Source organism: Malus sylvestris, chromosome 5 (assembly GCF_916048215.2).
Source record: "Malus sylvestris chromosome 5, drMalSylv7.2, whole genome shotgun sequence".
Taxonomy (NCBI): Eukaryota; Viridiplantae; Streptophyta; class Magnoliopsida; order Rosales; family Rosaceae; genus Malus; species Malus sylvestris.
Window position 1 is genome coordinate 36,501,515 of NC_062264.1, and position 16,002 is coordinate 36,517,516.

General features: G+C 38.7%; 1 protein-coding gene and 1 long non-coding RNA gene across 2 annotated transcripts; both read right to left on the reverse strand.

Annotated features, from left to right (window-relative positions):
- Positions 1 to 1,930: 1,930 nt before the first annotated feature.
- Positions 1,931 to 5,078, reverse strand: LOC126621587 (receptor-like protein EIX2). The gene has a single exon (XM_050290126.1). The coding sequence runs from the start codon at positions 5,042 to 5,044 to the stop codon at positions 2,096 to 2,098; it is 2,949 nt and encodes a 982-aa protein (XP_050146083.1). The 5' UTR covers positions 5,045 to 5,078; the 3' UTR covers positions 1,931 to 2,095.
- A 1,219-nt stretch (positions 5,079 to 6,297) lies between these two features.
- On the reverse strand, positions 6,298 to 10,926 carry LOC126621594 (uncharacterized). The gene is made up of 3 exons (XR_007623104.1): positions 10,502 to 10,926; positions 6,672 to 10,422; positions 6,298 to 6,592 (listed from the first exon to the last, which is right to left on the reverse strand). It is a non-coding gene; the product is annotated as an uncharacterized LOC126621594 (long non-coding RNA).
- Between the last annotated feature and the right edge of the window lie 5,076 nt (positions 10,927 to 16,002).

The window sequence follows — 16,002 nt, forward strand, 5'->3', positions numbered from 1 at the left end:
TTCAAAAGCTTCATTTACAAAGCTCTAGCTTCAAAAGCTTCATTTACAAAGCTCTAGCTTCAAAAGCTTCATTTACAAAAGCTCTAGCTTCAAAAGCTTCATTTACAAAAACTCTAGTTTCAAAAGCTTCATTTACAGAGCTACAGCTTCAAAAGCTTCATTTACAAAAGCTCTAGCTTCATAAGCTTCATTTCCAGAGCTACAGCTTCAAAAACTTCATTCACAAAAGCTCTAGCTTCAAAAACTTCATTTACAGAGCTCCAGCTTCAAAGCTTCACTTGCAAAGCTTCACCTACAAAGCTTCAGTGCAGGGTATACAAATACCGCCTCCGAACAATCGCCATTTCGGCCCATACATGGATTCAATTCGAAGTCTCCAGCCAACAGACTCTATTGACCGAAGACTTGGAAGACTACACTATACACCATATATTGGGCCTCAACTGGGCCTCATGAAAAATACTTGGGGGACTCTAGCCCATTATTTATGTATTGAGGAGCGAGCACTTATTCTATAAAATGGACTCCCTCACCATCATTAGAGAGCATCAACTCTAGCTCATTATTCATGTATCGAGGAGCGAGCCCTTATTCTATAAAAGGGACTCCCTCACCTTCATTAGAGAGCATCGCCGCCAGCTGAGCAACCGCCTCGCCACGAGCATCACTCTTAACCCATCATTTATGTATTGAGGAGCGAGCCCTTATTCTATAAAATGGACTCCCTCACCATCATTAGAGAGCATCAACTCTAGCCCATCGTTCATGTATTAAGGAGCGAACCCTTATTCTATAAAAGGGACTCCCTCACCTTCAACGCCACAAGCCGAGCCAACCAAGGCAACATAAGCCACGAGCCGAGCAGCCTCGTAGCATGTGCTACTTCTAGTTGAGCATCATTTCAGATTGAGCACCGCCTCATATCGAGCATCAATTCAAGACAACATCTAGTTACTTCGGCCCACACATGGACTGAATTTCAAGTCTCCAGCCAAAAGACTTTCTTGACTGAAGACTTCGGGGACTACTATTTGTATCATACTTAGGGCCTCCGTATTTAGATCTCGTACAAATACTCGGGGGACTTAAATGTAATTATGTAATAAATGAATGGGCAAATATGTAATAAGTGAGGAGCCCTTATTCTATAAAAAGACTCCTCACCCACACAATTAGAGGAGGCCATTTCTTAAGCCTTCTCACCCCTCTCACATCCCCTCTCATATTCAGAGATTCTCTCCCTCACCTCTCAGATGAATACAATATCAGTGTGGACGTAGCCCAAACCTTGGGGTGAACCATGATACATCTTGTGTTATTTACATTACTTGCAGATTCACGGTCAGATTTACGTTGTTCCAAGACCTCAGGTTTTGTGCATTAACACTACTACAAAATAAAACTCTAAAAAGTCTTAGAATAAAACTAGGAAGCATAATAAAATAATAAAACAGAAAATAAAAAGGTTTCCTATTTAAACTGAAATTCTGACTTCTCAGAAAATCAGACTTTTGACCAACCAAATCAACTCCGATTTGTTCCAAAAAGGTCTCTTTTGAAATCTGGAGACGTCCCCTACAAATCCTCGGCGGGAATCTTTTTCAAAATATGTCATCTTGACCTCCAAAATACCCAAAACGTCCAGAAACGTCAATCTGGGAAAGCTACGCACTGGGCTTTTATTTCATCGCCACGGTCAATTGGCTTGGTAGAAAAATCTGCAACTTTGACACAATCATCTTGAAAGAATCACGAACATCCTCCAATTAGAATCACTCCAAAATTCATCCGTTTGATCACTTTTTGCTCTAGAGGAAGTCACATGTCCTACATTGAAAATATATAACAAAATATCAAAATTCTACCAAAATAACCAATAAACTATAATTAAGAATAGGATAAAATATATGGTATAATATGAACTCCTCAATATATAGTCAATTCAGAATTTACTGGTAACTTATTACGTACAAGAAACTCGACGTACTATTAAAACATAATGGTAACTTATTATACATACTTTTTTTTTTAACTTATTACATTCATATTACTCAAGTACTTTGATTTAAAAAACTACTTCTATTTTATGCTATAATCAAAAGTTCCTTTGAAAATGACCAAGTACTTTCAAACGTATCTTATCCTTGATGGCATCAAACCATCGAAAATAAGCATGCCTCCATGACTTCTTCAGAACCAATGTGCCACAAACGCCCCAAAAGCCTACGATAAAGCCGAGTACCAAGCTAATAAAGAACCACAACTCCTCATGTCCATCTTCATTGTCATTGTCTTTTGGATCCTTGGCAGTAGGATTCCCATCTTCTGAGCACGCAGTAGAAAGAGGAAACCCGCAAAGTAACGGGTTGCCCTCGTAAATGGATGAATCGATCAGTGTTTGGAGCTGGTTGCCCGAAGGAATTCTGCCACTCAAGTTGTTATACGATACATTCATGTAAGACAAGAATGTCAAGGATGAAAGACTTTGAGGAATCTGTCCCGAAAGTTGGTTGAGTGAGAGATCAAGATTTTCTAGCTGCACCAAATTTCCAATCTCCAAGGGGATGCCTCCGCTTAATTGATTCATCGACAAGTTCAAGTTGTGCAGCAGAACGAGGCTGCTTAGTTCTTCAGGGATTTCACCTGCAAGGCTGTTCGCTGAAAGATCAATGCTTTTTACATACATAAGAGATGTGTTATACTGGAGTTCTCTTCCTTTCATCACTGTTGTTTGTTGATGGTACACCAGATATACATCATAAGCAGTACTGTAATAAGCAGCAACTTTCATAGCAGTGAGATTATTCAAGCACTTGGGAATAGTCCCTGAAAAGCTGTTGAGAGCAAGGTCTAAGATGTGGAGGTTCTTGAGATTGCACAACTGTTGTGGGATATGACCACTTAGAAAATTCGACCTCAGTCTTAGGATTGACACAAACGGCACATTCAATCCTATCCATGAAGGTACTTTCCCAGTAAATTTATTGTCCCCAAGATCAATGTGCCTCAAAGAAATGCAATTTTCCAAGGAAAGAGGAATTTCACCTTCGAGATTATTGCTGTTCATCTTCAACGACAAAAGAAAAACCGAGGCACCCATTGAACTAGGAAGCTTTCCTGAGAGATTGTTGTATGCAGCATCTAAAATCATTAAGTCAGGCAACAAACTCAATTCTCGTGGGAATTCTCCAGATAACTGATTGCTTCTCAGAGAAAGGAGTATCAAGTTTTTCATGTTGCCAATGGAGGGTGGAATGGTACCGTTAAAATGATTTTCTGCAAGAGTGAGTGATTCCAATTTGGGAAACTTTTGGTCCAAATTCAATGGGATTGGCCCTGAAAAGGAATTGGTTTCCAGCTTAAATTTAACCACATTGTCGCCTGACCAAAGTGGTAATGGCCCACGAAGTTGGTTATCTCTCAAATCCAAAATCAGTGCATTTGGGAATTTCAATTGGAGTGGAAGTTTTCCATGGATTTGGTTGTGAGATAAATCCAAGTACTGAGCTTGGGAAGATATCTTCAAGAACCAGTCCTCAGGTATGGAATCCGAGATTTCAGTACCACGAAGTTTGACAAAAAGGAGTTCAGTTTGAGACTGAAGCCATACCCCAAATGCAGGACCTACTTTACAATAGCCAATGTTAATTTTGTGAAGCATGAAAGGAGGAACCCAGTCATAAGACACTTTAAAAGTGAGGGGAATAGGTAGAGTTGGGTTTGGATCGACTCTGCCTAATGCAAAGTATTTCAATCTTGGGAGGTTTATGAAATGGGCTTCAGTTAAAAAGCCTTCCCAAGGGTTGAACGATAGATCGAGGTGAACTAGTTGAGAGAGTTGCCCTAAACTTTCAGGAATGGACCCATTCATATTATTATCGTAGAGGGTAAGAAACTTCAAATTGTGTAGCATCCCTAAAGAGGCAGGCAATTGGCTTTGCAACATATTAGAAGACAAATCTAGTGACTCTAAAACACTATTGGGACAACTTGATAAACCACCCAAAAGCTCTTGAATCCCCCCATCAAATTGGTTCCGTGCAAGATTTAAGATCTTTAGATTGCATAAACTCCCAACAAGTTTCGGAATTTGACTCTCGAGGCTATTGAAAGATAAGTCAAGGTGTTCAAGTGATTTGAAGCTTTCAAATTCACTTGGCAAGGGACCACTCAAAGAATTTCCGCTTAAATCAAGTTTTCTGAGGTTAGTCAGATTGAAAAACCATTCAGGAAACGGAAACTTCAAATCGTTGTATGAAACATCAAGGATCAAAAGTGATGCAAGGCTAAAATTTGCTGGTGAAAGTGGTGGAAGTCTTTGAATTTGGCATGATGACAAGTGCAACTCTACTAGGAAAGGTAGCATGTTGACAACATTTAGCCAACTTACCCTGATGTCACTGAGGTCCAGTCCTTTGAGATTGAGGTACTTTAGGGAAGAGAGACGAGAAAGCCAATTCAAGTTTTCGGAAGGGAGTTCAAGCAAAGAGTTGTCAGATTCTTCGCTGAGGTCAAGATAGTTCAAGTTTGACAAATTACCAAGATGAGGTGGAATCTCTCCTCCAAATGAAGCAGATGAGAGATTGAGAAACCTCAAACTTTTAATCTGACCAAAGAATTCGGGAATGGAAATCCCTCGAAAATCATTCCGGCTTAGGTCTAGGTGATTCAAATGTTTCAAGCTAAGTAAAGAAGGATTTATCTTACCACCCAAAGAAGAGTACTCCATCTCGTCCCGCTCTCCATCAAAAGCAGAAAGCGTATACATATACGCATTCTGGAGATTCATCATTTCAACACGACCCGTGCCGTTGTTGCATGAAATTCCCTTCCATTGACAGCAGTCAAGTCCAACCCATGAAGAAAGCCTCCCGGAAGGATCAATAACATCTTCTTTGAAGGCGAGAAGCGCACGTCTCTCTTCATCGAGGCATGAGTTCACACTAGTGTGTAGATATGAAGAGGCCAAAAACAAGAGGAGCAAATAGTGAGCGAGTTTGAGGTGATAAGAAGGGTTGAATAAGTAAGTTGCAATGCTAACCATTATTATGCAAATTTCTCTTTGCTTTGGTGGAGATAGCTTCTCAGCACAATAATTGAATTTATAATTGAGATCATGCCTCCTATATTTCAAATTTCCAAAGTCTTCAACCCGTTTTAGTCTTTGATTGGGACGGGGCGTTTTGAAAAAACAAAAACAGCAGCAAAATTTGTGTGTGCGTGCATTTTCCACTATGTTTCTGTTGAATTTTCTCTTCTTTGAATTTGATCACTATATTCTTTGAATTTTCTCTTCTTTCGTATGCCGTTTTCCACATATTTCTACTTCCAACTTTCAAACTAAATGTTCATGGTTCAAAGGCATCGTTCCAATATTAAATTTATTTATTTATTTTAACAAAATTACAAAGTCTTCTTCCAAAATATCACCAATAGTCATGTTGTTTGCTTTCTATGTGAGAACTTGTATTCGAATTGAAAAATTCAAGAAAATATGGGAAAAAAGAAACATGATTTCATTTAGTAGCCTGCAAGTACAATACACATACATGATAGTCATGGGTAAACCCGTAGTATAGGAATCTGGTAATTGGCACTTAGCTTGTCGATAGTATTTTAATCTCAAGAACTTGGTAGTTGCCACTTTCACTGCAATTGCTAGCATTACCTTATCTTTAATTTCATTGAACAATTGAAAATAAGCATACCCTCCGTGACTTCTTCAAGAGCAATGTACAACAAATGCCCCAAAAGACTACGATGAAGCCACCTACCATGCTGACATAGAGCCATAACTTATCATTTCCATCTTTGTTGTTGTCTTTCGCATCTATAGTAAAATTCTCGTCTCCTTGGCACTTAGTTGGAAAAGGAACTCCACACAATAAAAGGTTGCCCTCGTAAATGGAGGTTTCTAATCTTAGAAGGAATGTTTTGCCTTAATTAGTTGTTTCTTGACAAGTTCAAGGTACCCAATCCAACGAGGCTGATTATTTCTTCAGGGATTTCACCTTCTAAATTATTTGAAGAAAGATCTAGGCTTTTCACCAAGAACAAAGTTTTGTTATATACGAGTTTCCTTTCGACGTCAATTTGATTTGTTCAATATAGCTTTCATAGTAAGTGACATTGGAAAAACCATTCACCAAAGAAGCCATCTTCTTCAATCACTTGGGAATAGGCCCCGAGAAGCTGTTATTACTAAGGTCTGGCAAAGCAAGGTTGCACAACTGATTTAAGATCTGTCCTCTTAAAAAGTTGGATTGCAGTAGGAAAAACAATCTGGGCACATTTGATCCTAAGCCTGTAGGAACTATAAATGGTTAGTCTTCAACAAGGATCACAAACAACATCGTCCCCTTGCGAAGACCACCATGAGACTACTCAAAGGCAGCTTTTATCATCAGCCTCAAGCCGGAGGTTAGAGCGCCTGATGCAGCCAAGTCAGCAAAGAAGGACTGGATGAATTCAGGACGCATCAACGACAGATCCCCGACCATTCCACTTTGAACATAGGCATCTGCAACCCCAAATGCAGCAACACATGCGCATATACCGATATAAGGTCCAACTCCTCCGCCCGCAGATGTGGCTACATACACAATTATAAGCATCAAGATAGCGAGGAAAAAGAGAGCATATCCAATTAAATTCCGCTTTCTGGTGTCAACCTTTGCTTCATGGTATGCTGAGAACCCATCTGTCCAGCAACAAAGACAGCAGCAACACCAACTGAAAGATCTGGTGCAGGTTGTGTTTACTGGTAACGCATAAGAACTCTTCTACTCACTCAAGACCTTATGTTCCAATGGTGATAGAACCCTGATTACAGAACGTGTTCTTTGTGAGCAGGGAATCCTTTATTATATTGAACTGAACTTCTCCAACTTCCATCTATCATGATGATTGGATAGCAACTGCTATGAACTGCAGCCATCAGTTTCCTTTGACGTGGAGCAATGCAGGCATCCTTATCACGTCCCATATCCCTTAATTTTAGGAGATCAGTTATTGACATGGCCATGACTCCTAATTGGTTTAAACCCACGTTTAGGTATCCTTATCATGATATGTGTAAGTTCAAAACCTAACATTCTCCCACTTTTGAACTTCCACTTATCATGTTCCTTGTCCAACGTATTAAACCAATCCCTTATGTGATCACTTAAGTCATGTCAACCATACAACAACTCATATCTACCATGAATAGCTTCAAAAGTTGAACCCCAGAAAATTAGTACTTCATAATTTGTACTAACACTCTGAAATCACATCCCCCAAAACTACTCATGCATGATATTAACAGAGCAAACAGACATATTTAACATGTCTATTATTTACACTCCCACTGATCAAACCAAACATCATTGTCAAGCCTTTGTTTGGCTCCAATGATAAGCCTTTTACAATAACCAGCTCATTAAACCTCAGTTTGATTAGTAATTCATCATTTCAAACACTGCATATATATATGAAACAACATCAAATATGATACAATCATATTCGATCCTTTATCAAACTCCAATGAGTTTGCCTAATGCTTCCAACCAAGCCTCAATTCTGCCTTATGCAGATAAACTAGTCATTGAGTGAATAACCATGACATGCAATTTATGTAACACCTTTGGGCAAGAGACATAAAATATCAGTTATGCAATCTTAATCATGCATCCTTATTTGCATAGCTATTTCACAAAAATTTCAAGTTACAACTCAAATCATGTCTTTGGACAAGGGATCAAAGTTGACTTAAAACTTTTATAAAATACTACACACTATATCACAGTTCAAGCCATTCACTATTTCTTTCTTTTGAAAGATTGGTCTTATGCAATGAACTGTCACTCATAAAATTCAATTAAGAATCCCTTGAACAAAATTTTCTAATAATTCCCACTTTGATGAAGATTTATTCAAACATTTGTTCAAGTATAGAGATTATTAGTGTTGAAAACCTACATAAAACTTTAGCATTTCAATTTGATTGTAGAAATCATCCAAACGTCAAATGAAAAACCAATTTTCTACACAAGTAAAATCTAATTATAGATTATTTTCACATGTATCAGGTTCAACCTAAAGTTACTAAGCTACAATCTACACCAATGGCTATTGCCAATACATACTTAGATATCAAGAAACTGATTTCAATCATATTCCAGATTTCAATCAGATATCGATCATCGTTTGCATGACTACCAATTCTAGAAAGATAAAAGCACTATGCTTACAATGTTTTAATCTCCAAACCATATATTCCTTTTCCTGCTGTGAATAAAACTTTGGCAGCAACATATGGCATTAGAACAATTAATCATGCTATAGAAAAAAATTGTAGCAATCATCATACGAATTTTATACATGCATAAAGCATTAGGATTTCTTATCACAAGTTCATAGCCGAGGTATTCACTGAAGAAGACATGGAAAAATCGTTGAGATGCATGCTTATAACATACCTTTAGTTAAAACTATAAGCAATCATTCATTCTTTATTGTACACCCACCATTATAGGATATTTTCATGCAACTATATCAAGTATATGGCAGCACACATGCAGTAGCACCATCTGCTGTCTTCTGACATCACGCATGGGAAAGATTTGTGTAACAAACATGGGAAAGAAGTCTGAAGGTTACACTTTAACAGTAACCACATGGGAATGCTTCTGACAGCATACATGGGAAAGAATGAAGGCATTAGAATGATACCTCAGCATCTGCTTCTGCCCGCATAACACAGCAGCGGCACAATCTCAAATCGTGAAGATTCCCAGTCCTTAAATCTATCCTGATACGCCAGTTGAAATCATCTGGAAAACTGTAAGGACTATCTTAAGAAGACATGGAAAACTTGAAACAATCATTAGTGATTGTTAAATGCATGTTTATATCACACCTTTGGGCAAGAGATATAAACTGCCATTGACCTTTACTGTATAGCCATCATTCAAGGATCTTATCATGCAATTATTACAAGTCTTTGGACAAGAATATAGCCTGATCTACATGATGCCATACACTGATTAAAACTACCAATAATTTATACATCCCCTTCTTTGGAAAAGAATGTGAACATTTCTTGAGTTTTAAACCACAAACATTCTTCCTTTACTGTAATCGAACAATGTTCTTGACATTTACTGCAAACCAAACTGTTAGTATAGTAGCAGAAAAGATAAAACTCAAAGTGATATACTTCCAACAATATACAGATCATTATATTGATCACAACAGAAATAGATGAAAACTGCATTCTCACTGCAGCCAAACACATTGCATATGCAGATCATAAAGCCACTTCATCTTCCATTTTTAAATAAATGGGATATAATCATACTAATAAACTAATGAAAAACATCATTTGATTAGTCATGTCCCAGAGCATGCACTCAATCTGTTGTTTAACGAGGAAACTTTACCAGAAGAATACAGCAGCAGATAGCACACACACTGCAGTATAATTTTACTATACATTCTCGCAATGTTCATTTACACACCATCGTCTCGCAATGTTCATTTACACACCATCAACCGATGCATGAAAATAGTTTATTTTCAACTTTATTTGCATGCACCCAAGGAGATCAAGGAAGAAAAGTGAAATAAAAAACGCATGCTTATGGAGAGAAAAATTTACGAGCATGCAACATAGCACAAAAATAAACCACTCAAAATTTCCCTTCTTTGTAGAATTTGCCTAATTCAGTGTCTTTTCAACCAAGATGAACGCCACATGCAGGTTCTCTAAGCAGAGATTGAGTTTCACAAGTTTGGTGATCTAATCATCCTTTTACTTGTTCTTGCATATATAAACAATCAAGAAACATTACAGGAACTTGCAATTAGGAATTAGGCAACAAGATATCGAGGCAACCATGAACCAAGAAATCAAAATAGTCATAAATAAATGCCTCAAAATAATAAATGAAACTATCATTAACCAAGGCAGCCATGAAGTAGGGAATTAGATGTTGTCATGAACCAAGGCAACAATCACCGATGCTAACATTAGGGGCTAGGTTGAGGCAATTTTCTTCCCCGTACAACAAATATTTCCAGTAAATGATATAGGTCTAAATGTTAAGATAATTAGGTTTGAATCCAAGTAGACTAACCATGCTCTGATACCAAATGTAGGAACTATAAATGGTTAGTCTTCAACAAGGATCACAAACAACATCGTCCCCTTGCGAAGACCACCATGAGACTACTCAAAGGCAGCTTTTGTCATCAGCCTCAAGCCGGAGGTTAGAGCGCCTGATGCAGCCAAGTCAGCAAAGAAGGACTGGATGAATTCAGGACGCATCAACGACAGATCCCCGACCATTCCACTTTGAACATAGGCATCTGCAACCCCAAATGCAGCAACACATGCGCATATACCGATATAAGGTCCAACTCCTCCGCCCGCAGATGTGGCTACATACACAATTATAAGCATCAAGATAGCGAGGAAAAAGAGAGCATATCCAATTAAATTCCGCTTTCTGGTGTCAACCTTTGCTTCATGGTATGCTGAGAACCCATCTGTCCAGCAACAAAGACAGCAGCAACACCAACTAAAAGATCTGGTGCAGGCTGTGTTTACTGGTAACGCATAAGAACTCTTCTACTCACTCAAGACCTTATGTTCCAATGGTGATAGAACCCTGATTACAGAACGTGTTCTTTGTGAGCAGGGAATCCTTTATTATATTGAACTGAACTTCTCCAACTTCCATCTATCATGATGATTGGATAGCAACTGCTATGAACTGTAGCCATCAGTTTCCTTTGACGTGGAGCAATGCAGGCATCCTTATCACGTCCCATATCCCTTAATTCTAGGAGATCAGTTATTGACATGGCCATGACTCCTAATTGGTTTAAACCCACGTTTAGGTATCCTTATCATGATATGTGTAAGTTCAAAACCTAACAAAGCCCGCAACTCCAAGAGTAGGATTCTTAGGGTAGACTTTTTTCCCGGCAAGAGAAAATCTAACTTCTTCACTTTCCGGATATCAATAATGTCATGTTCCGATAAATCTGTTGCCTCCAAGATCAATACTTCTCAAAGAAGTGTAGTTTCGCCATATGGAATAAGGAATTGTGCTCCCAAGATTGTTATTGTTCATCTTTAATACAAGAAGTGAGCTTGGGACACCCCTTGAATAAGGGATGTTACCTGAGAGATTGTTGTATCCAACATCAACAATCAACATTAGGGGCCACACACTCCATTCTTGCATAAATTCTCCAAATAACTGATTATTTCTCCGAGAAAGGATTGACAAGTTTTGCAAGTTGCAAATGGGGTGGAATGTTGGCCTGAGCCCAATTAGATTAGGAATATATCATGTTCCTAGTTTAATTATAGTTCCCTTAATATTACTTGTATTGCAAGTTGTATCTTATATATTGCCTCCTAGAAGGAGAAGAATATAGAATGGAGATTTAAAACCCCAAACACAAATTTTATCTTTGTATTAGAGCAGGTTTCGGCCTATCTCTTCCTCTAAACCCTCAGACTCATTCACTACCGACTTGGGATTTAATTGTTGGCTGCCTAATAGCCATCTGCAACCAGCAACCATATTCAAGCCCAGGTTTCGAAGCAAGAAACCTTCCTTCAATCCTAATCCATAAATCAACCACCAAATTTCAAGGTTTCGAAGCAAAAAACCTTCACGTGTAATCCAGAAAAAAATAAATAAACAAAGCCATGGAACATTTAAACAAAGCTTCCATGGTTGAACATGTTTCTTGCAAGCCTTGCAAATCTCCATGCCAGCGGGATGGGCTGGCTGGGTCTAAAGCCCAAGGTGAAATAGGTCAGCGTGCCAAGAGTACATTCACAGATGCTGGACCAGGCGCGGATGTTGGCAGATTGGGCATAGGCCTACTTCACCAGCAAAAATTAACGAGGAATGGAACCCACACCCAAACAATTTGGGCTCACAACTCTCACTATTGAATTTGATTGGTTCTTAAGAGCAATCCGATGATCTAGGTAACACATACATTGTTTTAATTGCGTCTATTGATCCTGATACAGGTTGGATTATTGACTCTAGAGTCACTGATCATATGACTTATGATCATACTCTCTTGAATTCTACAACACCACCACCATGGGATAGCATTGTTACAGCTAATAGGGTTGTTGCCCCGGTTACAGGCTGCTTTAATTTCACTCACTTCTACTCTCTCCTTACACAACTACTTACTTGTTCTCACACTCTCTAGCCATTTGTTATATGTGGGACAAGTCACTGAGCAATTAGATTGTGTTGTCTAAATGTTTTAGTCTTTTTGTTTACTTCAAGATATCTGAACTCAGGCGATCATTGGGCGTGGTATTAAGAGGAGGGGTTGTACTATGTTGATGATGTTGCATAGGGTCGTGTGCATCAAGTTCAAGGTTGTGATAATGGAAAGTTGAAAACCATTCAATTGTGGCATCATCGTCTTGGTCGCGCTTCCTTCGATTATTTGTGAAAATTACTTCCATCATTATTTGGTAATATTTCAGATTCTTTGTTAAAATGTAATGTTTGCTGTCACATCTCGGCCTGAGCTCCCACCACATCCCGAGCTCGACTCCGCCGTAGCACGATATTGTCCACTTTGGGCCCCAACCACGCCCTCACGGTTTTGTTTTTAAGAACTCATGCAAGCAGAACTTCCTAGTGGGTCATCCATTCTGGGAATGCTTTGGCCCTTTTCTCGCTTAACTTCGAAGTTCCTACAAAATCCGAAGCTAGTGAGCTTCCAAAAGGCCTCATGCTATATGGAGGTGGGTATGTACATATAAGGCACATCATCCCCTCTCCATTGGTCGATGTGGGATGTTACATTTGCACATTAGCCAAAAGTCATCAAGCTTCTTATCCCTCGAGTATGAGTAGAAGAATAATTCCTTTTGAGCTAATTTATTCTGATGTGTGGGGGCAATCTCCGGTTACCACTCAGTATGGTATGCGTTGGTTTGTAACATTTGTTTATGACTGCACCAGAATGACTTAGTTGTACCTTATGAAAAATAAAAGCGATGTGGGTTGTATCTTCAAAAAATTTTATCATATGGTCTATACTTAATATTTACTCCCTATTAAAGTGCTTTGATCATACAACGGTTGTGAGTATCTTAATCAAGAACCTTCTTAGTTTTTTTTACGGAAAAGGCATTCTCCATGAAACTACGTGCCCTCAGACCCCCACAACAAAATGGAGTCGTCGAAAGGAAAAATCGGCACATACTTAAGATTACACATGCCCTTCTTATTGGTAGATGTACACCCAAGACATACTGGGTTGATGCAGTCACCTATACTATTTATCTCATGAACCGAATGTCATCGTGTGTCCTCTCTTTTAGAACCTCTTTGGTTGTGCATGCCAATCATGCTTTGCACCCCTCCACCCTTAATCTAGAACCCCGAGTTTTTGGTTATGTGGCCTATGTCCATCTTCACAAAAATCAATGAAGCAAACTTGATCCATGTGCGGTGCGATGTGTATTCCTTGGTTTTAGTCCTCAACAAAAAGGTTATCGATGTTATCATCCATCCACACTTCATACATACATCATTATGGATGTCACATTCTCTGAAGATGAATTCCTTTTTCCTCCTCACCATACTCCTTAAGGGGAGACAATCTTAATTGATGATTATGGTGGGTTCGGTGTCGTTGAGATGAGTGAAGGCGCAAGTGGGCTTAACAGCCCAAGTGGGCTTAACAGCCCAAGTGGGCCAATTAGGCGTGACATCCTAAATTTAGCTCATGCAAAAATTGATCAGTGCTGCCCAAGTGGAATTGGGCCGGCTATTAACCAAGGCGCTATTGACCAAAGCACAGGTCCTTGTGCTGCAAGTGGGCCTCATGACTGCTTAAATAATCAAGAGGTGTGGGTTAATCAGGAGCAGATTTTTGATGGCCCAAGTGGGTCTAGTTTGTTGAACAATGAGGTGCGAGTGAGTAATGCAGGCCCCAAGTGGTGGGCTTCCACAAATACATAATAACACCAGCAGAGTAGAATCTAAACGCGACAACTCCCTTTATACTCCTTCAGTACATGGCCATGAACAAATGGATATTCCTAAGGTAAGTACTCATTCAAATATTACTAAATCATCTTATATGTTACCTCCTCGACAAAATCGAAGAAAATGACTAGACGGGTATTCTTCAGAGGTGAAGGTGCAGTACTCCATTGCAAACTATGTCTTCACTCATCGACTTTTGCCGAAATAATGTGCATTTGTTCAGCAGATGGATACTATTAAAATACCCATCATAGTGGAAGAAGAGTTGAAAGATCCAAAATGGACAGAGGCGATGCAAATTAAGATGGAAGCATTACAAAAGAATAAACATGGAATGTGGTTTCACTTCCCAATGGAAAGAAATCAATGGGTTGTAAGTGGGTATTCACTATCAAACATAAGGCAAATTGGAAAAATTGATAGGTACAAGGCAAGGTTAGTGACCAAAGGGTTTACCCAGACTTTTAGGGTTGATTATCAAGAAACATTCACTCTCGTTGCAAAAACGAATACCATTAGAGTTTTATTGTCTCTTGCTGCTAACTTCAACTGGTCTTTCAAACAATTTGATGTAAAAAATGCATTTCTGCAAGGAGATTTAGATGAAGAGATGTACATGGATTTTCCACCAAGATATGGCGTTGCGAACTCTAATAGGAAAGTGTGTAGACTTTGAAATGCATTGTATGGTCAAAATGCACTGTATGGTCTGAAACAATCACCCATAACTTGGTTCAGGTGGTTCACCTTGGCAATAAAGAAGTATGGCTATCGACAGGACAGCTCAGATCATACATTGTTCATTAAACGCAATGATGGTAAAGTAACTTTGCTTATTATATATGTAGATGATATAATTGTCACATGTGATGATACAGAGGAAATTGAAGTTGCTAGAAAGATACTTAGCCATACTTAGCCTCCGAGTTTGAGATAAAGATCTAGGGAGACTTAAATACTTCCTAGGTATTGAAGTTGCTAGATCTCGAGAAGAGATTTACTTGTCACAACATAAGTATTTGTTAGACTTGTTATCTAAGATAAGTATACTGGCGTGCAAACCAGCAAATACTGCTTATGTAGTGAGAGTGGTGAGTTAGTTTATGCATGCACCGAGTGAGGATCACAAGGCAGCTGTAATGTGGATTCTGAGTCATTTAAAGGAAGCTCCGGGAAAAGGCCTAATGTACATAAAGCATGGACATATGAAGGTGGTAGGATATACTGATGCAGATTGGGCTGGGAACATTACTGATAGGAGGTCTACATCAGGTTATTTATGTTCATAGCTAGTAATCTGGTGACTTTGAAGAGTAAGAAACAAAATGTCATGGACAGATCATCAGCAGAAGCTAAATACAAAGGGATGGCAAATGGTATTTGTGAACTTCTGTGGCTTAGGATACTTCTTACTGAGATAAGCTTTAAACCCAAAGGATCCATGTTGTTGTACAGCAATAATCAAGTAGCTCGAGAGATAGCTAACAATCTGGTGTAGCATGATAGGACCAAACATGCTAAGTTGGATAAACACTTTATAAAGGAGAAGTTTGATGTTAGGCTGGTTGACATTCCGTTTGTGAAGACAGAAGAACAGTTAACAGATATTCTAACACATGCAAATATGCACGAAGATTTCAGGACTCACTTGACAATTTGGGCTTAGGAGATATTTATGCATCAACTTGAGGGGGAGTCTTGGCGTGAGCCCAATTAGATTAGAAATATATTATGTTTCCTAGTTTGATTATAATTCCTTTAATATTACTTGTATTACAAGTTGTATCTTACATATTGCCTCCTAGAAGGAGAAGAATATAAAATGGATACAATCATTTCAACTGATTATTAGAAAGATACAATCCTTGTAATGTGGGCATCAATCGGTCAATGTTCCAAGGAATTTGCTCCGAAAATGAAATGCCTTCAAGATTTAAGATGGTGACATTGGCAAATAAAAGTGGGATTA

Excerpts from the sequence above, each read along its gene's own strand:
- LOC126621587 (XM_050290126.1), bottom strand. The coding sequence starts at position 5,044 with ATGGTTAGCATTGCAACTTACTTATTCAACCCTTCTTATCACCTCAAA.